At 31.4% G+C, this 24,373-nt stretch overlaps 2 protein-coding genes across 5 annotated transcripts in view; one reads left to right on the forward strand and one right to left on the reverse strand.

Moving 5' to 3' along the window:
- The window catches only part of LOC145241327 (dehydrodolichyl diphosphate synthase complex subunit DHDDS-like), a 99,410-nt gene extending 79,914 nt beyond the window's left edge, over positions 1-19,496 (reverse strand). Inside the window, exon 1 of the mRNA XM_080104159.1 lies at positions 19,363-19,496. The gene's annotated coding sequence lies outside the window, so the exon portion shown is untranslated. The remainder of the gene's footprint in view (positions 1-19,362) is intronic.
- A 169-nt stretch (positions 19,497-19,665) lies between these two features.
- The window catches only part of LOC145241326 (PH-interacting protein-like), a 134,565-nt gene continuing 129,857 nt past the window's right edge, over positions 19,666-24,373 (forward strand). For 2 of the 4 annotated variants that reach the window (XM_080104155.1, XM_080104157.1), the window contains exons 1-4: positions 19,696-19,834; positions 19,986-20,044; positions 20,137-20,166; positions 20,504-20,563. In XM_080104155.1, coding sequence (XP_079960281.1) covers positions 19,780-19,834; positions 19,986-20,044; positions 20,137-20,166; positions 20,504-20,563 — 204 coding nt within the window. In that variant the 5' untranslated portion in view covers positions 19,696-19,779. Of the gene's footprint in view, positions 19,835-19,985; positions 20,045-20,136; positions 20,167-20,503; positions 20,564-24,373 lie in introns of all 4 variants that reach the window. The other 2 variants (XM_080104158.1, XM_080104156.1) reach the window with 2 other exon arrangements.

Raw genomic sequence — 24,373 nt, forward strand, 5'->3', positions numbered from 1 at the left:
TTTTAGCTAGATCAGACAACTGGAAGTGGGTCAGGGGCATTACTTATTGCATGCCCCCTCATAGCAAACTCAGCATCAGTTTTTATATATATATATATATATATATATATAAAAAAAACATGCGATAACATCAATTCCATGCATTAGCCTGAGAAGTCCTCACATGAATGAAACGTGAAAAAGTCCCGTGTTGCTTAATTGTCACATATTTTCATAACTTATTGGGGCAGCATTTGAACTATATGCAAGAAGTTGCATGTGAACTCGAGATAACACAAAAATCTATTTTATTGTCATAAGTACAAAGGTAAACAAATATCTGATTAAATTCACATAATATTTAACAAGTTGGGTTGCTCTGATAAAAAAAATTCACTTCCAAGAATGTATGATTCTTAGAACACAATCCAGTGATATTCACTTTCACGGTTAATTAACAGTAAGAGGCTAAAGACGAACTGTCTGATGCTGTTATGGTATGCAGTGTACTTTGTGATTTTGGGCTGTGTTTTTACTTTTAATTTTCTTATTTTGTTCTAGCTGTTTTATCTCATACGTTCCAACCGAGAGATCTTTTGAAAATTCTAACTGCCTTTAAAGATGCAATTGTTTTTATCTCTTGCACTTGGTTCACTGGGTATATTTCCCAAGTAGTCTTTGAAATTCTTTTTCATGAGTTAGGTTGCTCCTGTAATTACGGGAATGATGGAGATCTTTCTAAGATTCTAGTGCAAATCTAGTAGGTTGTTTGCGGAGTTGCTAAAAATCGTCTGAAAACCCTATTTCATTTCAAATTATTTTTATTTGGTAATCAAACCCCATCCTGTTTATCTAAAATAAATAAAGGACCTGGGGTGGGGCTAAATTAACCTCCTTTGTTAAAATAGAAATATCATGGTATGCCTATGAGTATAGGATCCAGTTGCAATCCTAGAACTGTCGAAAGTCCAGAATTCCTCCTGGTGACGAGTGAGAGCAGTAGGAAGACTTGTTAATTAGCAAGAAAAATAGAAACTACTTCCTTTAAACATGGTTGCGATTGTAATGATGTTGCTCCTAGGATAAAATTTAGGATTTTATAACAACTAAATGTGTCTAAAATGGCATTCTAAAGTTACATAAGATAGTGGCTAATAGTCTAGATATAATAAATTTGTATTTGGAATCTGGTATTGCAAATCTACGGTACTTTGGTCCAGAAGGGAATTTCTGCAATCAAAATATTATATAGGAGAAAAGATTGACCACAAAACTAGCAAAGAGACCAATTTACAAAGTTAATTGGAACGCAGATTCATGATATTACTAATTATTTAAGGTTACTTAGTGTAAAAATTACGAGAGATCACCATACAAAGTCGGCGAATGCATTTTTGGCAAACAATAGAAATGCCGATACATTTTCTTTTTGAATAAAATTAGTTCAGCCCAGGGTTGTTTTCATAGAGCAAACAGTGAAGTATGCATTATTATTAAGTGCAACAAAACCTTGGCATACACACTGTTATAGGAGCAAAACTATGAAATATGTAAAATAAAGAGAGTTCATAGCATAAAATATACTTATGGCAAGTCAGTTACAGAAATGTTTATTTCAGTGCCCAGAGGAATTGCTCAGTTCAACTGCAGCGAGCCTGACGATTTTTGTTGATGTAGCTTACTTGCCATAAAGTAATATAAAATTACTAAGCTCTACTCATGTACTGAGCACTGTTGAAGTACACACTGACATAAAAATATATACATAACAAAAAAAAGCAAACAAAAACAAAATACTATAATGAGGGGGGGGAGTCTGCTGCGTGAACATGCTAATGTCATACTAAAGCATTTATTAAGGCATCTTCAAGGCTTTATTCATTTTTGTTTGCAGGGTGTTTCCCTCATACAGTGCCTGACATTACCAAATGGTCACGTATTTGCTATTGACCAGGCCCAACGTTGCATAAGTTCATTGTTCTAATGAAACCTAATGTATATGCTGCTAACATATCAGTTTTCATTAGTGGGCCGAGAGAGTGAAATATTGGAAATAAGTATCTCAAGTAAAAATAATCCCCTGATAGTGATCGAGGGCTCGTTAGAAGTGTATAACTGAGCTTATTACAGTGATAAAAAATTTTTTTTTTTTAATTTCAATTTTTAAGGGGTCTGAATCCAAATAACCATATTTGGGCATTATAGGCTAGAAACACGTTTTGGGCATATTTTAGCTAAAAATGATTCCCTGATAATGGTTGACAGCTCATTGGAAGCATATTACTGCGCTAATTACAGTGGTAAATGGATTTTACAAAACTTGCAATTGGTGAGTGGTCTGGGTCCAAATTACCATATTTGGACAAAACTGGCCAGAAACGTTTTTGGGCAATATTTGGCTTAAAATGATAATGGTTAAGGGCTCTTTGGAAGAGCATTACATAACAAAGAAATTACTTAATTAATGATAAATTTCTGGGCCAAAACAAAATCTAGGTAGTAGGCAGAGTCTAGAAAGAAGTAAATATGTTATTGTGCAGACACACAAGCTTGAAAATTGGCAACTTTATTTTCAACTTCTTATCAACATTATTATCCGACTTTAGAAAGTAAACAATGTTCACCTATTAAGACAACATATAAAACATCACGTCATCACTTCAACATAGTTTCTCAAACAGTGTCGACATTGCTCAGAAACCCAGAGACTGGGTGGGTTTTCTTGCAGTACCATGTACAATGACCATACTAACTGCAATGTTTGCAGAATGGTTTAGTTTGCAGTCAGATGGTGTTTACTTTAGGATTTGAACCACAATCTGTTTATCACGTCTTCCAAATTATCAGCTTGAGAATTTTGTTGTTCGCCTCCAAACCAGATTCGTCTAAAAACTTCAACCCATGACCATCATTCATGTTAATGACTTACCAAGAGTGGGCAGATAATTTGTGTAAAGGCGATGGAACACTAATCCACATCAAATGCACTGGCTGAGGCAATTTCTTTTTCGATTGGATAGGGAATCTTTCTAAATACAATAGGTAAAGGGTGGTGCAAATCTGGAGGTTTGAAGTTACTTGGTTTCTGCGCTTGGCAGATGGAATAAAAGTTGTCCCATGTTAATTTCATAGTGAGAGATTGTTGTTCTGTAAAAGAAAAGTATAGTGTACTGACAATATATGCAATAATGCGTGTGGTATGATGATGCAACATGTGGTTGCTTTCATTTCGAGACGAGACATTCCCCCTAATAAACAGGGAGCTGGTTTTCTACAAAGTTAGGTAAAAAAAAAAAAAAAACGAGTTATTGACCTCATTAAAAACTGTCCCACAGAAAATGTTAACTGCTGAATAGCTATTGCTTACGATCGCCGCATGTGCATTATTAAGCTTTTTCGTATACATAAAAAAAAAAAAAAAAAAAAGCCAACAGACACACACTCAAAGTTCACTTCATTGACTCGTCAAAAATGGGCACCTGCCAGGTCGCACGTTTTTTTTTTTTCACACTTTACTATTTTCCAACTGCGCGTCAAGGCTTCGTTTTTTTTTTAAAACAACCAACGATTTTTCTTTTCATTTACCCAAAAACACACACACCTACAAACACCCGGGCAACGCCGGGTACCCCCCGCTAGTGTAATATAAATCTATAATATAAATCTCACTTGTCTGTATGTATGTCTTGCAAAAACTTTCGACGGGCGATGGATCTTGACAAAGTCAGTATCATTTTGAAGCTCGACGTCTCAGACAACAATATAAAAAAATTGGCCAAAAACATTAATTCCTTCATCTTAAACTGGGCACTTTTCTACAGGGAGGGTCGATTTTCTCACTGACCTTTTTTGTAAGTCATTCAACTCTCGTGATCACGATGTCGCTTAAAAGGCTTTATTTTCGCCCGTGATGTCACAACCACGGTAGGCACATTGGTAAGACAGTTTTTTTTTTCCACCTCTTTTTCCTCTGGCACGTTACGGGTTTGAGCCTACTTACTAATATTTTTGATTTTGCTTCTTTTTTTTTTTTTTTTTTGCACAACCAATACCCTTATACACAACTCCACTTTCTTTTCTGCCTTTGCGTCATGGGTTTGAGCTTGCCTGCCTACTACAACTTTTTATGTTTTTGCTCAACATACACTTCCAAACACCTGGGCACCCAGGCTAGTATACTAGAAAGAACAGATGGAAATAAGTCAGACACAATCCACTATGACTATGCAATCCCTACAGTTACATACCTTGAAAACAGTGCTATTAAAACTGACATAGTGATATAGGATAAGGAGAAAGAAGCAACCTTAGAAGTTAGTGTTCTCAATGATGCTGAGTAAAGCAGAGCCGAGAGGAAAAAGATAAAATACAAATGTCATTGTGTAAGACATGAAAGGAAACTAGAATTTTAGAAATGCCTCCATCATTCCAGTAATTATAGGAGGAACCAGACTCATAAAAAAGAATTTCAAAAACTATCTGACAAATATACCCGGTGAACCAAGTGCAAGAGAGATTCAAACAATTGCATTTAGAGAACAGTTAGAATCTTAAGATCTCTCAGTTGGAATGTGCGAGATAGTGAATAAATGTCTGGCATCTGGTAGGATGCCCCATCCCCAGTTAGAGGAAGAAAAGAAAAGAAAGGTAAATAACTATGATTGGCACAAACCAAAGATTATGGAGAGGAAGAAATGGATTACGAAGGAAATGAGACGAACAATGGAGTGCTTTCTCCACACAAAAGGCACCTTTAATATGCATGGAAGATAATCCCGAACTTATGCCACCGAATTTATAAACAGCTTCAGTGCATAGAGAAACACTAGCTGTATATATCTGGCATTCCTCAAGATACAGTGAATTTATTTTATTTCTTAGTTTGTTTACACATTAAAAATATAAAACTTTAGGGCGCTTCTACACTATTAGGATGAGATTTCGGAAATCATGAAACTGAATTTCACATGAAAACAATGGTATCTATGCATTCCTCGTATTTTTAAGATTATATCCAAAAATTACGAAAATCGATAAGGTAGAAATTTGAAAAAAATGATCGTAAAACACAGAAGTTCAAAAAGGAGGTAGGTTTCCGTTTCGATTTAAACAAGATGGCTGTACTTATTTTTCACTTGCTAACACGATTAAAGTTTTTTTTTTAATAATTCAGTAATATTCAGGTAATTTTGACTGCGTAATTTGGAAGCTACCATTGTAATTAAAATTAATAAAAAATTTTTTTAAAAAGAATCAGTAGAAACCATTGTTTTTTTTATCTGAAAACTCCATTTATTGACTACAAAATTTCATCCTTCATGTAGAAGCGCTAACTTCAATTTTAAAGGAAGATAACTTTTACATTCTTCAATAAAAAAAAATGAGTTATTGCCCTTGTTAATTTTGACTTTTTTTCCGATCATAATTGAAAATGATTTCATATCATTAATTGTCCGGGCAAGACTACATATTTTTTTTTTTTTAATAAACCATAACAAAATGTAATTATTATGCCACTAACATGGTACAACAATGACAAATGAAAATTGTCTAGACAAAATCAAAATTTGATGTCAGCTTAAATGCTATTTAAGTTTTAAAATCTTACAAAAGCTTCAGCTTCATCTATAATATAAACTAGACTACCCGTGACCCGTTGGGTCAGTATGTTATATTAGCTATGGAATTAATGTATGAACGGGACACTTGTGACGTAAAGAAAATAGTTTTGTGACAAACATTTCTATGAAAGTATATTAAAATGTAAAAAGAATATAGATAGATTTCTATGAATCGTTCTGTTTATGATTGTTTATTTAAAAAAAAAACAAACAAACAAAAAACAAAAAAAACTTACAGCCATTGAATTATAAGTGGTTTGCCATACTTATAGGTAAATGTACACTGAACAGATACCATACTACTTAAAGTTAAATTCAAAGTTTGATATATCTTTTAATTTAAACGCGAAAAAAAAAAAAAAAAAAAAAATTGGACGCTAAAAATGTACATAGTAAAACAACAAGTGTTATTGTTGTATTGATTATTTATTTGTAACGCAATTTAAAAAAAACATTTTCGGGTTTATGTTGGTAGTGTAGAAGAAAATAATTTCTAAATAATAACGTTAATATTTCAGTGCGCAGGTCGCATTTTGCAAAAGTAGCGATTTGTGTTTATTTGTTTACACTGTTAAGGGTTTATGTTTATGTACGCATGCGCAACCGGAAGTTGTAAACTGGATGTGGGTTACAACACCCGTTACAAGGTCATTTGAGTTTTATAATTATATAGATTTCACCTGTTTAAATGTATGTATGTATGTAGGAGAGAAATTGCAACAGGAACTGAAGTGTACTGTATGTGGCAGATACTTTTTGTCAAAAGCTGGTTTTGTTAATCATATGAAATCACACAAAGACATGGACGACAGTCTTATGAGGAGGCTTCTACAGCACACCTGACAACATTAAGTTATCATATATATGGTCCAATCTGCTAATCTAAAAGTGGCCTGACACGGCATTCGAGAATTCACAATATTATCATGCGATCACCTTTACAAGTTTTTATGCCACATTTGTGAACTTCCATGTAGGATTAAAGCTGGATTAAAGAGTCATCCACGTGCACACGGACGCAATAACACTTAAGAAAAGGATGGCAAACTTCTGCCAAGAAATAGCAATCATCATGTATGTATCTATGTATGCCTGCCTAAAACATTCAACAGAGGCAACAGATTTTCACAAGATCAGTATCATTTTGAAGCTTGACACTTCGGACGACAAATATCAAAAAATTGGCCAAAAACATTAATTCCTTCACCCCCAATTGAGACATTTTCTACAGGGAGGGGTTGCTTTTTTCGCTGATATTTTCGAACGTCATCCCATCTTTTCGATTCCGGTTTGGCAATGGGCGCAACCGCAAACCTTTCATGTTCTTTTCCTCCTTCGCAGTACATGTTTGAGTCTGCCTGCCTACTACCACAATTTGTTTTCTGTTGCTCAACACACACCTCCTAACACCCGGGCAATGCTGGGCATCCAGTCTAGCACATTATAAATGTGATATGAATGAAAAATACTGAGCCCAAATGTAAGAAGCAAAACATAAACAGATATCACACACCCGAACATTGATTAAATAAACAGTTTACGGCAATTCCACTCAGTGTTCTAAATTCTTACATCGGTTTGTAATGTAGGGAAAATCTTTTTACCCACAAAATGTTTTATAAAAAAACTTGTAAATATATAAGTGCATTCTACAAAAACTCAATCTTGGCTGGGATTAAATGATATAACTCGTTTTATCATTATTAAAAATGAAAAAAAGCAATCCAAAGTTTGTTTTAAAAAATTTTATGGTCGCAATACAATAATATATCTCATTTTTATTATTATAAAAAAAAAAAAAAAAAAAAAAAAAAAAATGATAAAATTTTTTAAAATTTTCTTGTCGCAATATAATAATATAACTTTTTTTTTGCTTCTTTTTTTTTTAATGATTTTAAAAACAAAGAAGCAATCGCAAGTTTGGTCTAAAAAGTTTTGTTGCGATATAATAATATAACTCGTTTTTATCATTATATAAAAAAAATATATATATCAATACAGTTTGGTCTAAAAAGTTTTCTTGTGATATTTGTTTACAGAACCAATATGTGCGAACTGCAAAGGTGATGGTTAAACTGGTGTTGAGGGAAAAGCCTCCTTTTTTTCGTTTCTTGGCAGTGAAGTCGATAAGAGTACTTATCCCCTACTTGGTCTGCTCTTTTTTTATTTTTATATACAGTCTATCATCATTTGCTGCACATGGCATACATAGTCAGACATAATCCAGAATCATTAGTACAAACGGTTTATAGTTTACAGTACAACTATTTTAGTAAATGTAGTGACCTTATTTTATTCAGGTAAGCAAAATTATCATATGTCGCTACAATAACTTTACTGTTTCAATCTAAAAAAGATTTCATCAAGCAACAGAGCCCTCCATTCTTAAGGCCAGTTTCTTAATGAAAGTAAAAAATTTGGAAGGCATTTTTTTCCTTTTTATTAAAATATAATGCGCATAGTGCGATTGGGTTTACTAGAAGAAAAAAGGGGGGGGGAGAGGTGGTTTAATCAGCAGCCACCAGACGCAGTAAATTTCTGATAGCGACCTATGGTAATTTTGTTTACCTAAATTGAATAAAATAATACTTTGCTCTTTTATTGAGCACTATCAATAACCTTGTTAAATTCAATGGTTTTTACTTTTGGATATTTTGATCTAGAATAATAATATAATACATATATATATATATATATATATATATATATATATATATATATATATACACACACACATACATACACAAAAAAAAAAATACAAGACAAGGCTTTATCTGCATTATTGTAGATTCCACAGAAAACAATCTAAGAAAGTCTGGTGATGAGATACTGCTGAAATGCTCTGGGCTAGTGATAATAATGGTTTGGCTCCAAAACCATGCCTGGACTTAGAGTCATCATCTGACGAAAGCTTTGTTGGAAGCAATGCTGCTGTAAAAGCAAGGTATTGCATAAACATAATATATATTGTCAAGTGATTCCTATGAATGCTAAACAGCAAACACCTTAAATTGCTGTTTTTCTTTCTCCACTTTGGTGAGATTCCTTTCTTTATCAAGTCAATTTTTGCAGAAACATGTGAACTCGAAATATTTTCCAACCAATAAAAATCGTCTCAAAACCAACGAAGTAACACATCTATGTGAACATATTAGGCAGTACTCACTTAAAAATTCCTATAAGAACAAAATAAAATCAAATTTGTTTTTTCTAAACTTCAGACGACTGCACCTGAAGGCTGAACAGCACCCCTTCATCCTCTTTGGGCCAAGTTGTCAAAAAAAAAAAAAAAAAAGAAAATGACTTAACTTACATCTATACACACATTAAAAACAACAAGGTAAACCAGTGCACATACATACACAGTGCCACGCTGCCAAATACTCGTATACCTATATTACTTATTCATGCATATTATTCACTCAATGAACATATTAACGTACACATTTCTAAGCTTTGTGACTATTTACTGGCCTTTCTTTACCAAATACGCGTCGTCTCTATGAAGATTTTCATTACTGAAAATAACTTTTATATTCTTATTTCTTGTATAAAAACGTTTTGTTATAAAATTTCGTTTTTCTCAATTTTTATGCTTACAAACATCAGTTTATGTTTTAGGTAGCACTTGCAACTTTGTGACCCTTCTATTCTTTCAATGTTTCATTTAATTTTCATTTTATATGCATATATATATATATATATATATATATATATATATAAGTTTCCTTCTCCTAGATGAAGGTCTTAATGAAGACTGGAAGTGCATATCTGCCAGTGAATACCAACCTGGAAATGCCTACGACATGGCGCGGTACATACACTAGCACCTAACCTTCCTAAATGGTCACCTATATATATATATATCAATCACGCTGACACACCAGTTCTTGCCAGATCACCAAAGTTAAGCAATGTTGAGCCTGACCAATACCAGATGGGTGACCATTTGGGAAGGTTAGGCACTAGTGTATGTACCGTGGCGAGTTGTAGACATTTCCAGGTTGGTATCTGGGGGCGCATTAATTCACTCCCAGTCTTCGTTAAGACATTCATCTAGGAGAAGGAAACTTTCACATTAAATCCTGCGGTCTACGGTATACTCTGTCCTGTGGCAGTTATCTGCACCAGCGGAGGTTAGCAGTAATATCAAAAAGTGTGGATGGTTCTACACATAGCCTTCACCACTATAAACAAATCATCTGTAGAGATTTCCAACCAACTTAGTTATTGTGACGGAACCTCATACATTGAAATCGACGGAAGAATCCATTTTTATATATATATTTTTCTTCTTTCGCTAAAAACATAATTTTTATACACAATTCATATTAAATGTCGATGTTGGTGTGATTCTTGGCCATACTGCTGTTGCAAAATGGCCCCAAGGCCAGGGACTACACTATATATATATATATATTCAAAGATTTAGACATTAAGATCATGTACAAGTTAAAATCAATGTAGTATCATGTGATATTAGGAGAAAAAGACTAGTTTATATTCAGAATCCCCTTATTTAATATAAAGAAAAAAGAAATTTGTATCATATTTCAAAAATCACTTAAATTGATCAAGAAGCTTTATTTTCAAGCGATTAATGGGAATTTGTAGGCATCACAACAAATCTAGCAAATTTGGACACAGTTATCTCCATTTTGTTTCTTAAAATTATTTCCAAGATGGCAGGCAGAACAGTCACTTCTCAGAGACTCATAAAATTGTTTTCTTATTTAAAAATAAAAATACTTGTACATGATTTTAAAAATATATTTTCATTTCCGTGATACGTATGTTATACAAATTTTTTTTATTAGTTTTGTTTTCTAAGCCAAAAGACATTTTAAAACATTTGTCTTGAGCGATACAAAATAATAAAAATCTGGCTTCAGACATACGTTTTCAGTCTTGTAAGGATTGGATTTTGTTAAAATGGTGAACATCCTAACATATTTGCACATTTTAAGCATTTTATTTTTTAAGAGTACATGTGCAATACTAAATAGATTTTAACTCAAAATGGTTTCTCATCCAATAATGTAGACCAATTTTTATCGCCTATACACAATTTTTATCGAAATTCCATTTAAACCGTCAATTTATCTTAAAAACAAACAAAAAATTCACATAACTAATATCCTTTAAAAAAGATGTAACGCAAGTCCAAATTGGGTGGGGGAGGGATGAGAGTTGTGTGCCATCCTTTTTGTCTATTCTCTAAACTCATTTCGGTTAAGTCCAAAAATACAGTATTCAAAGTTAAGATGCTGGAAGTGAACCATTTACCTAAATCTGGAACAGAAGTCACTAAGCATGAAACAAAATTAAGTTTCTGGTGATAATACAAGAAATGTTAATAAAAAAAAATTTTCATACATTATTTGACAAAATTCTATGATAAAACTTGTGAAAAACAAATATATTATTTCAAAAAGACACCATTTATAGAAATGTAAATAATTTTTTTTGTGTGTTAACAAGTGTTAGGAAAAAAAACAAAAAAACTATTTATAGAAATGTAAATAATAAATTTTTTTTTTGTGTTAACAAGTGTTAGGAAAAATAAAAAAAACTATTTATAGAAATGTAAAAACTAATAGTTTATTATTTTTTTTATTGTTTCATGATAACACAGGAAATGTAAAAACATTTTTCTTAATGAATTATTTTTATATGGATTTTGTATTTTGTTTCACGTTTACTGACTTTCGTTCCATATTTAGGTAAACAGAATCCATTTCTGGGATCTTAACTTTGAGTACTGAATTTTTGGACTTAACTCTAGTTTCATCATACTCATTCTGAGCAATCCTACTTAATATTATCCCCGGTGTTTAGATGTTTTGGCACTTGCGCATTTCTGTTATTTGGACATTTTTTGTATTCATTTTTAAAGAACTCTTTTCAAAACAAGGAGAGACAAATCAAGAAAACTAAACTTTTCAAAAAAGATTTCTCTGAAAATGGATGTAAATACATAAAGTATGTGCGGCATCTGTTTTTAAATTTTGAAGCAGAAAAACTTATTTGAGAGTTACCACTTATCAAGGCCACTCGAGGATAAAGGTTAATGAATGTAAGGTGGTAGTATAGTAATCGTTAATGATGTAAATTGGGTCAAGTTTGATTATTTATTGGGGCAGTTCAACAAGAACTTGTTTGCATTGGTTTTGAAGGCTACTATGTTGTATTCAACCGGGAAGCAGGCCAGCATAACAATATTTCACAGGCAGGCAGTTCTGGCAAAGAAGCTTTGTTCATAGAATTTGTGCTCAGATTTAGACGCAGATAGAGAGTGAGAGAAATCTTATATATTGGTTGTAGTTAATCGAGTGTTTTTTTGTGAAAGTTTGGCAAAGGGGGTATAAATTGGAGTTCGGTCGAGCACTTGTCATGAAAATAATGATAGAGCAGAGACAGGCTCGCAACGTCTCTTTTGTAAGAAAGAGGTTGCAGGGAAGAGAAAAAGGTTAAACTATCAATATTTTAGTCTCTAAGACTGTTCCTCCCACCGACACATATCTACAAAGAAGAAATATATTACACAAGTAAAAAAAATGGATTCAAATTGGAAATGTTTGGGAAGAAGATGACCAAAGTTCGTTTATGTTGGGAAACGGAGTTTTAATTGAATAAATGTTGGGATAATTAATGTTTTGTGTTATTGTATTATTTTAGTTTATTTATATTATTTTTTTTTACAGAAAAGTTAGGCGAAACTTTGACATTTTTGAATAGGACCTTCTGGATTTGTCTCCTTTTGTTTTAAAAGGAGCCCTTCAATAATGAAAGCAAAAAAAATGTTCAAAATACACAAGTGTGAACTTTTTTAATTTACAAAAATACACATGTACAATTTGATCGACTGGTTACTAAGAAACTAATAATTTTTCAGTAAAAAGGAAATTCAAAATAAAAATTTTAAGTGTTATCTAAATATCTATAAGAGTGAAAGTGTGTGTGTGTGTGTGTGTGTGTACGTACATTTCACTACTACATAACTGTTAATTTTCAGTCTAGAAACTCGAGATTTGACATAAGGGGTATTGAGATTTGAAAAATCTTTTTAATGACTTATCACCTGAGTTCTTAAATACAGGGCATACTGATGAGGTTTTCCATGTGTTGGAAAGCATTTCTTCTTAAGGCAACGCTTAAACAGTTTTGAAAGTATGGGGGCAAGTTCTAGTCAAAGCTTTTTCAACACTTTAATTGGAATACCGTCTGGGCCAGTTGCTTTACTGGAATCAAGGTTCTTGATTAGTTTGGCGACCTCATGCACAGATATTTGTATGTTTGATAGTGTGTTGTCTGTTGTAGGAGGAAATACAGGGAGTTGATGACCTTCGTTGCAGAGGGTAGAGTTAGCTGCAAAGTTCTTTGCAAATAGTTTGGCCTTGTCTGATGCGGATGAGATGACCTCATGCCCATTGATGATGGTTGGGATAGAACGCACGCACTGCGGTCTCTACCAAATTACTCAGCCAATTTCTGATCTAAACATTTGAAATTTTACATAAAGGGTATTCAGAGATAGAGGAAGTTTTTTTTTAATCGGTTTGGGTCGAAAATTTGAGCTCCCAAGGAGTCAAAGTTCAAAAGATTTGACTGTTGTGGTGTCTAGTAAACTACTCAGCCAATTTTGGGTCTAAACATTTAAAATTTATACATAATGGGTATTCAGACATGCAAGCATTTTAATCAGTTTTGGGGCGAAAATTTGGCTGCCAAAAGGTCAAAGTTGAAAGAGTTGACCTTTGCAGATTCTACCAAATTCCTCCGCCAATTTTGGGTCTAAATACTTGAAATTTTAGATGTAGGTAACTTGAACATGGGTAAAACTTTATTTTGATTTGAGACCAAAATAATAAATGTTAAGGGGTCAAAATTGGGGTTGAAGTTATAAAAAAACTCCCACTGCGGTCTCTATGAAATTACTCAGACAATTTTTGGTGTAATCATTTGAAATCTTACAGAAAGTGTATTCACACGTAGGCCAAGTTATGAACAGTACATAGGGCCCAAGCAAAGCCAGGCTGAACTGCTAGTGATTAATAAAACCCTCCTACATTTATCAAATGAACTGCTCACTGTTTTCCGGGTTTATCAACAACTGAAAACAAACAAGGCAGAGTGGGTATTCTTATTAGACTGGCGACCTTTGCATTTATCCAAAATTCTACCCGGTCATGGCTGATGGAATAAGAACAATGTAACACCCATGGGAGGAGAGGGGCATGAACATTCAGTTTAAGATTTAAGTTTTCAAGTTAGAAAAGATTCATCCTAAAGGAGATCGGAGGTGTGAAAAATTCCATATACATTCACCATCTTTCTTGTTTAGGCAGTTATGGTGGTCGACCGTTATTGGTTAATTTTGAGTGAGTCAGGTGATTTGCTTGGCGCGCTTTTTTTGTAACATGCTTTTATTTTTCAGTCCACGCAAGAACTCTGCAAAGGGATGAACTCCAAATCAGCGGCTCCCATACGAGAAGGGAGCTATGTCAATTCCTTCATGTTTTATCACCGAACTGTTGGTGAACAAAGGATCACATCTCTACAAGCAGAGACACTTTTATAATGCTGAAATTATCCTAATTACAGGATGACGTTAATGAACATTTCTTCACGTTTTATTTACCAAATATTGGATCTTATCTCAATTCAACTAGAGTCCAAAGTGACTCGCATTATACCTAATTACAGGCGCCAACATTCCTGCTGAGTCCACCATGAACATACATGGATCCTTTCGAAGAACAACGAACTACCACTCCATAAATAGGAGTTCATACTACTGGCTCTATGCAATAGAGGCAAAACTGGCCACCGTTTTGCAAATGGACAAGACCAGAACCAGTAAACTTTCATTGCTGTTACTTTTGAATAAATTTTGAGTTTGAAAGGTATGGCTTTTGTATTTGTGGATTCTTTTGCCTCTGCAGGGAGTAAATTGAGATGTGAGAAATAATTTCTTACAGAGATTACATCGGCCTAAACGCCGTAAATATAACAACCAAGATGAGAATAGTAGCATGAATAATACAAATGAATGTTTTTTTTTTTTTTAGTTTAATTTTACGTTTTGAAATGAAATTCCGGGACAATTTATAAATTATAAAAAATCAACAAAAATCTTCTGGGCAGTTTAGCCAACAAAACGAAAGAATGGTAATAAATAAATATATATATATATATATATAAATTCATATTTCTGTCTGTTTGTTTATTTGTTTGCTTGTTCACAATTTGATTAACGCTTCCTTACTTTACTCTCTCATTTATTACTATATACAGTATGATTCTTGCAAACTAGATACAATAAAGAGATCATCTCATTTGCATATTACATTAAGAAAAATCGATTTTATTAAGTAGCGGTATCTTAGTTATGTTTCTAGCGAGAGAATTCTTATAAGTGTTCTATTAAAAACCATTATTTAATAAATTTAAAACAATTATATTGATAACATATTTAATTAAAAATTTATTTGGAATTATTATTCCAACATAGATTTATATATAAAAAAAAACAAAAAACGATGTTTTAGAGCTATTTGCCCCTTCAGAACATAAACAAACAAAAAAAAAACCTATCACCAAATAAAATAATTTGGTAATCTCAAATTTCTAGCTTGAAAAAAATAATTCTGAGTAGATAGAAAAATGTTTAGCTTTTATTGTTTTTTAAATATTAAAAAAACAAACAAACAAAAGAAACACTTGAAAAACTGAAGAAAAGACTTCATTTGTTTGTTTTTATTATTCTATGAACGGCTATACAGAAATTGGTAGTTTTTTTACGATGTGACCCACCTAAAAAAATAAAGATCTACTTCTTTTGGCCTAATACGTTTAAATAGCCTTTAAATAATATGAAAGAAATTTTGAAAAGAAAAAAAATTAACATTTTAGAGTGGGGATCACTTTTCCATATTAATTTAACATAAAATGAGAATCCACTTTTTGGTCACAAAGCGTTCAACGAAACATGTCACTTCTAGCATTTTTTCAAGTTTGACGATCGAGAGGGAGGGGACAAAACACAATACAATTTGTTTTTTGTTGGTGATGGAGGGCGGGAATTACATTTAAAACATTAAATAACGATAAATTTAATTAATTTTTATGAGACCACTTTGTACTTTCACCTAACAATTTCATAAACAAAACGAACCCCAAAATATGACAAATTATATTGGGGGGGGGGGATTACAATGACGAAAAATTTCATTTAATTGTTTTTGGAATTAATTTTTGGTAGATCTTCATTTTTTTTAGGGCTTCTGCCTACTTGGCTAATTTTTTTTTTTTTTTTTTGATCGCACGGGCATTCAGTGCTATTTTTATTGAAACAAAGTTGTAATGATTTATTTTTATTTATTTGGTGTGTGTGTGTGGGGGGGGGGGGAGTTTTCTTTCCAGTGCTCAATATACGGAGAATAGTTTCTTCTCTATCCTTTCTGCTGAAATATCTGGTAGTGGTGGAGAGCGTATTACACTTCTTTTTGGGGGCGATTACATTTTCATGTTTTTATCAGTTCTTTTATTTTTGGAATTGTTGTGGGGGTTGCCCATGATGAAAATGATTAATATAGCAAGTGTGTCCCAAATGGAACTTCATGTCAACCCAGGAAACGCCAGGTACCCATACTAGTATATTATAAAAATTCAATATGGCGTAATGGAAAAATTTAAAGGTATTTGCAGCTTCTCTCCCAATTTTCGGATTTTAATCATGTCAAATCACATTTCAATTCCTTTTGACGGATTGATCGTTGCTATTTCTTCTGATGAGTTAAGGGCATAATAAATTCACTGATTGATATAATAATTAAGTGATTGATTTTGCGCTACGAAACAGACACTGTCAAAAATTGTATAAGTCAACTGAATTAAAGGAATAAATTATAAGATGGTTAACATCATGAATTTTGGAATATAACTTTTTGTCATTTATTCTACATACATACATATATATATAATGAATGTTACTAAAGGCAAGATAAGATAAGCTCAAAGGACGGACGTCTACAAATTGCCTCCCCCCCCCCACTTCTAAATTCCACAATTATCACTTTTTCTGTTAATCACATCGATTACAAACTTAACTTTCAGATTAAAAAAAAAAATTCAAAAGAGTATTTTAAAATTTGAAAAAAATGTTCTTATGACTTATCATAGGAATCAGTTTTCAATTATAACGTTCTACTAAATTGAACACCCACTTTGTGGCCATCAACGAGAAAAAATTAGCTACCTCACGTGACTAGTCTAAACAAACAAAAAAAAAAAGGGGGTTACAAAGTGAATTTTCTTACCCCCCCCTCTCTCTCTCTCTCTAGATTTACCTATCTCTCAACTTTCTAACTCAAGATTCATCTATAAAGTTACGACTTAAAATTACAGGTTTTCGGGTATGCTGAAAACAAATATCACGGTAATGCCCTATTTTAGCGTCGAAAAAAAAAAATCCTAAATTATTAGATTCACACAAAAAATTGAATACAAAGTCTATTTGTATAAAAATTAATAAAAACAAAAAACACGTTTTGGTTATAATATCTGACAATTCAACGGGTCTAACTTTTAGCATTTTCAGAATTTCAATAAAACAATTTTTATTTTTGTTTAGATTAAATGAAATTAAATTGGTTTAAATACGTTATTTTAAATGTTTTTAATCTTTGTAACTCTTTTTAGACGAGAATATTCACCGATCACGTGCGAGTCGCTATTTTTTCTCGGTAGTGGCCACAAAGTGGGTGTTCAATTTAATAGAACATTATAATTGAAAACTGATCCCCGACGATAAGTCATAAAGGGTTTGTATTACTATACACAGATTCGAGAGAAAAAGAAAAAAAACTTTTTTCCGGGGAAAAGTTTGGTAAATTTTACGACGTGCGTGCCCCACTGCCCCAGCCCCATTATAAACATTATTTAATATAAACATCCCAACCTCCCCATGTTAAGAACGGCTTTCGGATTAAACATCCTCCAACTTCGAAAGCCGTTCTTAACATGGGGAGGTTGGGGTGTTTAAACTACGCTGGGGCAGGTCGTAAAAAAAAAAAAAAAAAAATTACCAAGTTCTTTTAAAAAGTGAAAATTGTGGAAGTTAGAGCTGGGGGGGGGGCAACGTTCGCCACTTACAGTTACTCTTCCTATTAGGATAATTTATTGTATTTAGCTTATTTTAAAGCGTTTATTTACTGTGAAATACAAATAATAAGAACAACAAAAAAGAAATAGCTGACATTAAACGATCATCTGGGAAGTCTCGATAATCGCTCAAAAATCGAAAATTAGACAACATACTGGTATAACATTACATGTTTCGCACGATTGGTAGGTTTCTAAAGTAAATAAACGCTTTAAAGGAAGTTAAAACACAAAAAACCTCACCTCGGTAGGTAGAAGTGTAACATCTTGCCTTAACACACACACACACACACCACTTGTTCGTTTTGTTGTCTGCACTGTAAAATGACCAATCTTCCTTTCAGATAATTTTTACAGCAACAACACAGAGATTAAAACAATTTTTTGTCCATGCTAAATAAAAATTTAGGTTTCTCTAGAATGTAAACATTTTCCAGGTAAACAAACAATTAGTGCTTGTGCAGTTTAGGGACGGTGCTAATTTTTTTAGATTAGATTTTCAATTCAATTTATTGTATCTTTATTGACGTCTTAAGTGAAAGTACAGATTAGTTAAGAAGCTCCCTCCATCCTATGTTAAAAATGGATTTCTAAATAATAGTGTTATTATTTCAGCACGGTTCATAAACTGCACAGTACACAGACAGCACAGGTACCGAAACAATGTTTTGATGAAGATGAGAAAAGTAATGTAATCAACACACACACACACACATCCATTGAAGACATTTAAGAAAATAATTTAATAGGCAGAAAAAAAAAAGTTTTATTACAGAAAATGTAAAAAGTCTTACATTGCGTTGTATTGAAAAACTAGTCCACGTGTCATAGCCAGGGGTTAGAAAAACAATTTTTTTTTTTCGAAAACTACGTAAATTGACTAAAAGAATATTATTTAAACTTTTTCCAACTTGTAAAACAATCGATATACAATTGTCAAATAAAATTTTAAAAAACTTAATAAAATATGAAAAAAAAAGACGAAAAAAGATTGAAATCGAAAATATACAATTAACACGCCAGAAATGTATTTTGTTGTGGTAGCAAATACTAAGAGAATATATATATATATATATATATATATATATATATAAGTGAATTATATGAAAACAAGTGTCTAGAAAACGAAAGTAAAAATAAAAATAAAATATTGATTAAAGTAAATGATGCGTTTCAAGGTGGTTATCAACTGAGGGATCAATTTTCCTGTTAAATGTACACCAAAATCAATCCCCCATTTTTGGAAAACTTTATTATTTTTTTGTTCTACGATTTAAGAATTATTTATATTGAGAAATAAACTATAATGAACGATTTGTTGTCAGACTGATAGATATAATAATTATGTACTTATTCTATTACATAAATAAACAAATACGGCAACTATATCGAATAACGTGTTGCGACATAACATTGCGTAACATTGGAACCCACCACATGCTAAACAGCAATTTTTTTTCGGTGTTTTCTTCCGTCAGTAGTTGAACTTTTGACATTAATTCTGATTATGAATTTTTTTTTCCCCCTTAAAAACCTAAATCGAATTTCTTTTAAATAAAGCGATCGCTAATCTGTTGTATATTCTTTCTTTACTCACCCCCGTTCCTTCGAGCTGGACGACACTGGCAAGCAGTCGTTTCCCTCTCTGATGACGTTGCTAACTCAAACACGCAGCGGCCATTAACACTATAGCCGGTTAAAGAAAGTAGTTCGCCGACACACAAGAAAGCAAATAAAAGTCTAAAATTATCTAAAAATCTATATGGAAGCACTAAAAAAGAAACATGTGTCACTGAAATGCTAAAAACGACTTTAAATCGGTATTTAATCGTAAAGATGAACCAGGAACACTGATCAGCGAACGACAGTTATGTATCATTCCGCGTGTAATAGTTCCGGCGGCGAATGTCGTTGCTTCCCGAAATGACTACACCATAAAAATATGGCTACCGTGAGTACAGATAATTCCAAGTAATACACTAAATGACTGGTACGGCATGCGAGTACATATAAGATGAATATGTCCGAGGAAAGAGGCGGAGATAATAATATATCAAGAGTAGAATTGGGTAAGGGTGTTTTTTATGCGAATAAGAGGTTTAATATTGTGTTTTTTGTGTCCCGGAAAAGCTATATCGCACACACGCACTTGTCTTTTTGAAAAACAAGCCGCTCTCTATACTAACTAGGAATTAAAAAACGGACTTTTTTCTTTTTCAGAACTCTACTTTTTAATAGTGAAATTTTTGGAGTCCGGACCCTGCAGTCGGGCAGCGGAGGTCAGTACATATCCTATTGTTCGATTTAGGCTGTCCGTTTCGACCTTAATCTAAAAACACATTGTAACTTTTTTTGTTGTTTTTTTTTACAGGTGTTACGTGAAGAGATTCATCACCACAAGGTAAGAAGGTCCTTCTTCAACAAGCCATGCGCTTCTTCTGGTCTCTCTCTCTCTGGAGAGAGCGTAGATGCGCGCTTTTTACTTTTTTTTTTCTTTTTTTTTTCTTTGCGCTGCTTAGTAACCACTGGACGCTCTCTGACAAAATATCATCCGAATAACTTTAAACATTTTTTTTTTTTTTTTTTAGAAAATAAATAAAAAGAAAAAAAATTAAATGCTATCTTTTTAAAATTTTAATTGAAAAAAAGAAAAAAATCAACTTTAATTAACTAATACAATTTAATTTATACTTTTAGAAAAATTAAATATATAAAACATTTAATTTTTTTTTATACAGCTTTTGCCTAAAAGGATAGATTGGAAAGGTGAAGAACATTTGAGTACTTATGAAAAATTGGTAAGTTATTATATTTTTTAAATTTCATTTTAATAAAATTTTAGTTAAATTAAAAAATATATATTTATATATATATATTAATTTAAAAAATTTTTTTTTTTTTAATTGCCTCCTTTTCCCTAAAAAATAATTTATTCAAGTAAAAATAGAACAAATAAAAACAACTTATTTTCAATTCAAAGAACTGGGGAATATGGGGGTAAAATTTATTTGTGTACAATTATCAAAAATCGAATATACATGCAAAGAATCGATGATGTCACAGATAAATGCTTATTGAAAGCCAATCGAAATCTTTCTACTATCTACGAGTCGGGTTACTTCCTCTGAAAGACGAAGTTCGCTAAAGCTGAGAAATAAGAAGCAATCTGATTGGCCAATCAGATTTAATAGAACAAGCCATCTCCTATTTCTTTCTTCCACATAAATTGGCCTTTTTTTATTTAATTTTTTTTTTTTAAATCTAAAAATAAATTATATATACATTTGTTTTAAATTATTGAAAAAATAAATTAATTAAATTAAAAATTGACCTCAAATTTAAGAACCTGGCTGAAATAATCTTACCCTCTAATTTAATTCATTAATTTTTTTTTATTTGAAAAAAAAAAAATATTATCAAATTGTAATTAAATTAATTTTTAAAATTAAATATGTTAAAAAATAATTTTTTAAAAATAATTAATTGATTCTAACAAAGTAAAACTGACAAATTTTAAGAAATATTTAATTTTAAAATTTGTTTATCTTTCGGCTTGAAAAGCCTGCAAAGATTGTTTATATTGTGTATTTTACCACGAGGTTTTGTGAGAAACTCCAAATTGTCAATAAATATTGAATCTTTGTAACGATTCGCACTGACGAAAAATGGCCTCGCATTGAAGGCGAACTTATCTATTTATACCGTTTTTATAAACCTTATTAATTAAAATCCATTATCCTTTTATGACAAATTTCGTAAAAATAAAACATTTTAGAAAATGACTATTTATTTCCATTATTTCTGTTTGTTTATCGATCGATCGCTTATTCGTTCGTATTGCCGTCTTAAACATTGTTGAAGTTGAAATTTGAATTTCCTAATAAGTTGCTTGAAATTTTAATACACTTTTGTATATTTAGGTAAATATTTGTATTTAATCTTTAAATTTTGGTAATAAGATTTAAATAACTAAAAAAAAATCTTTTACATAGCAAATTGTTTCGTTCAAGTAATACTTCTTTATCTGCCATATCACGTTGTAGTAGTGATAATAGGGCAAGGCTTGGTGGAGTACGATTTCAGCGTCCTAAATTCGCATTAAAAAATGTACACAATTATTCTATTTGCAATTTTAAAATTATATTGCTATTTAAAATCTATTAGCAAAATATAAATATTTAATATCTTTTTTTTTTTTTAATAAAAAAAATGTATTCTGGCATTTTTCTTTTTTAAACAAATTCTAAAATTTAGAGCTATTGTCCTTTACTGTATCTGACTGAATATTTAGGGTTAGAGTTAGGGTTAGTTTTTTTTTTTTTGTTTTTTTTGCCCCTTCCCTTCTCTCATTGAGTTTTCTTTGTCATAAAGTTAGCAAAACAAAATACTAAGTCCTTTAAAAAATCTATATTAAATTAATCTGTAAATAAATTTTCATATGTATATATATATCGTAAAATATAATATAACTTTAAAACTACGAATAGAATGACCGTCGTTTGAAAAGAGAATTTGGGACGCTGAAAACGTACACACCCGCATGACTGTCACCTTTACGTAATTCAAATATTTTTAATTTTAGCAGAAATATATCCTCTTCTTGTTTTAAAATGTCACAGACGTTTTATTTATTTGAATAAAAATTGAAATCGGGTTTAATTCCGTTAGCATTTGGTCAGCTTTTCCATTTTTCTGTCGATCACGCACTATTTAACTTTATGCCTCTGTGTCTTTACTCCATCTTATTTTGGTCGTTTCTTTATTCGCTCTTTATTTTCAAAAAGACGTCATTCACATTTTATTGGTATTAGTTTGTTTTTTTAATAATTATATTTGGAAAATATAATTGAATATCACGACGATCAGATGTTTATAAATCTGTTTGATTATATTTATTTTCTATTATGAGATTGCAAAAACGAAAAACAAAAAAAAAAAAACGAAATCCTATGTTATTGACCTAGATATAAATTCCTTTATTTCGTTCACACTTTTCTTTGTTTTTGTCATTTAATTTTTTTTTTTCTTCCCGGTTACAATTTAAATTTATCAAATCGGTAACTTGACAATTCTTTTATTTATTTATTTAAATACGATAGGTGTAATCGATATATAGTATGAACATATTAAGAAATAATGTTTTTTTATTTATTTATTTTTTTATAATCTACGGGACATTGTTGGGATCTATCGGATGAAATATTTAGAATTTAAAATTTTCTGATATTTTCTCTGTTTAAAAAAATAAATAAATAAATAGGTGTAGCAAAAAAACAAATGAACAAACAAGACTTCCAAAAACTCTTAGTTAAACAATGTTTAAACATATTGTTCTCTACAGTATTGTATTCATTTTTAAAACCTTTTACACTGACATTTTTAGAGTCTGTCAAATGAGATATTTAGAATTTATTCTGTTTATATTGAGATTAAGAAAGAAATTTCAAGTTCCCATTAAATTATTAAATCGATAGAATCTTCCTAATAAATAAATCTTTTGTTTTTCATCTCAGAAAAATAACTTCTGTAACGCAAATAAATGCGTCGCTCGGCTTTCGTTTGATATCTTTTTATTGAAATGAATAATGTATACCATAATGTAAATATATATATATAAAAGAAAAACAAAACATTAATTTGATTTCGCAAATACGTTGTCTAACAAGAACACTACTACCCAATGCAAGTGCTTGTAATAAAACGCATCTATTTGATGAGGATGTATTTTGGTGGTCCACGTCCATAGTAAAACTGGATGGTTGATGGAAAATGCCTGCTTCTTGCTACTACCAGCACTCTGATGTCAATAGGAATTATGATGTTAATGTGATATTCTTAGATATGGATATTTTTGGCAAACATTTCTCTTGCATTCTTCACTCAGCATTTGACCATAATTGCAATTTACAAAAAAAAAAAAAATAAATAAAAAAGATCAGCCTGTGTGTATTCAGAAATAGATAATATGGGCTTGGTTTTCCATTAAAAAAAAATAAAACTTTTCATAATTTTTAATTTAGAAGCAGTAAATTATTTGGCAGATATTTAACAATTGGAAAGAAAAGAAGTAAAAAAAAAAAAGCAAACTTGTCTCAAAAATTATGCTTGACCATTTTTTTTCTTCTTTTTAATGAGAAATGACAATTATTAAAAAACACTGTAAAGGCTGTGTGTTGGTAACATAATGTATATTAAATCTCATTGAGATAAGTTATGATAACCAGTTTTACAGCACTTGGTAACAATTTTTTAAAACCATTTTTGAGTACAAGAATCTTCCACAAATGCCAAATAATGAACTTAGGATGATGAATTTTATCAAACTGGAAACAAATGGCATTTCCAAGTTGTCTAGTTCTAAATTCTAATCTAAAATATATGTATAGAATATCTAAGATGAAAAAAGGATATAAGCAAAAAAAAAAAAATAAAAAATCCTCTACGATTCAGCCACTCTGAGGAGTTGTAGATGACGAAGCACGAGTCAGCAGATAATTATATTTTAAACAATAGGTATGTTGCTCCCCATTTGGGAGTACCAAATTGGTAAAAAGGGAAAATTATTCCCAACTCACATTTAGGTAAAAAGGCACTTAAGTATAAAATAA

Source organism: Euprymna scolopes, chromosome 20 (genome assembly GCF_053919585.1).
Source record: "Euprymna scolopes isolate OS-2025 chromosome 20, ASM5391958v1, whole genome shotgun sequence".
Taxonomy (NCBI): Eukaryota; Metazoa; Mollusca; class Cephalopoda; order Sepiida; family Sepiolidae; genus Euprymna; species Euprymna scolopes.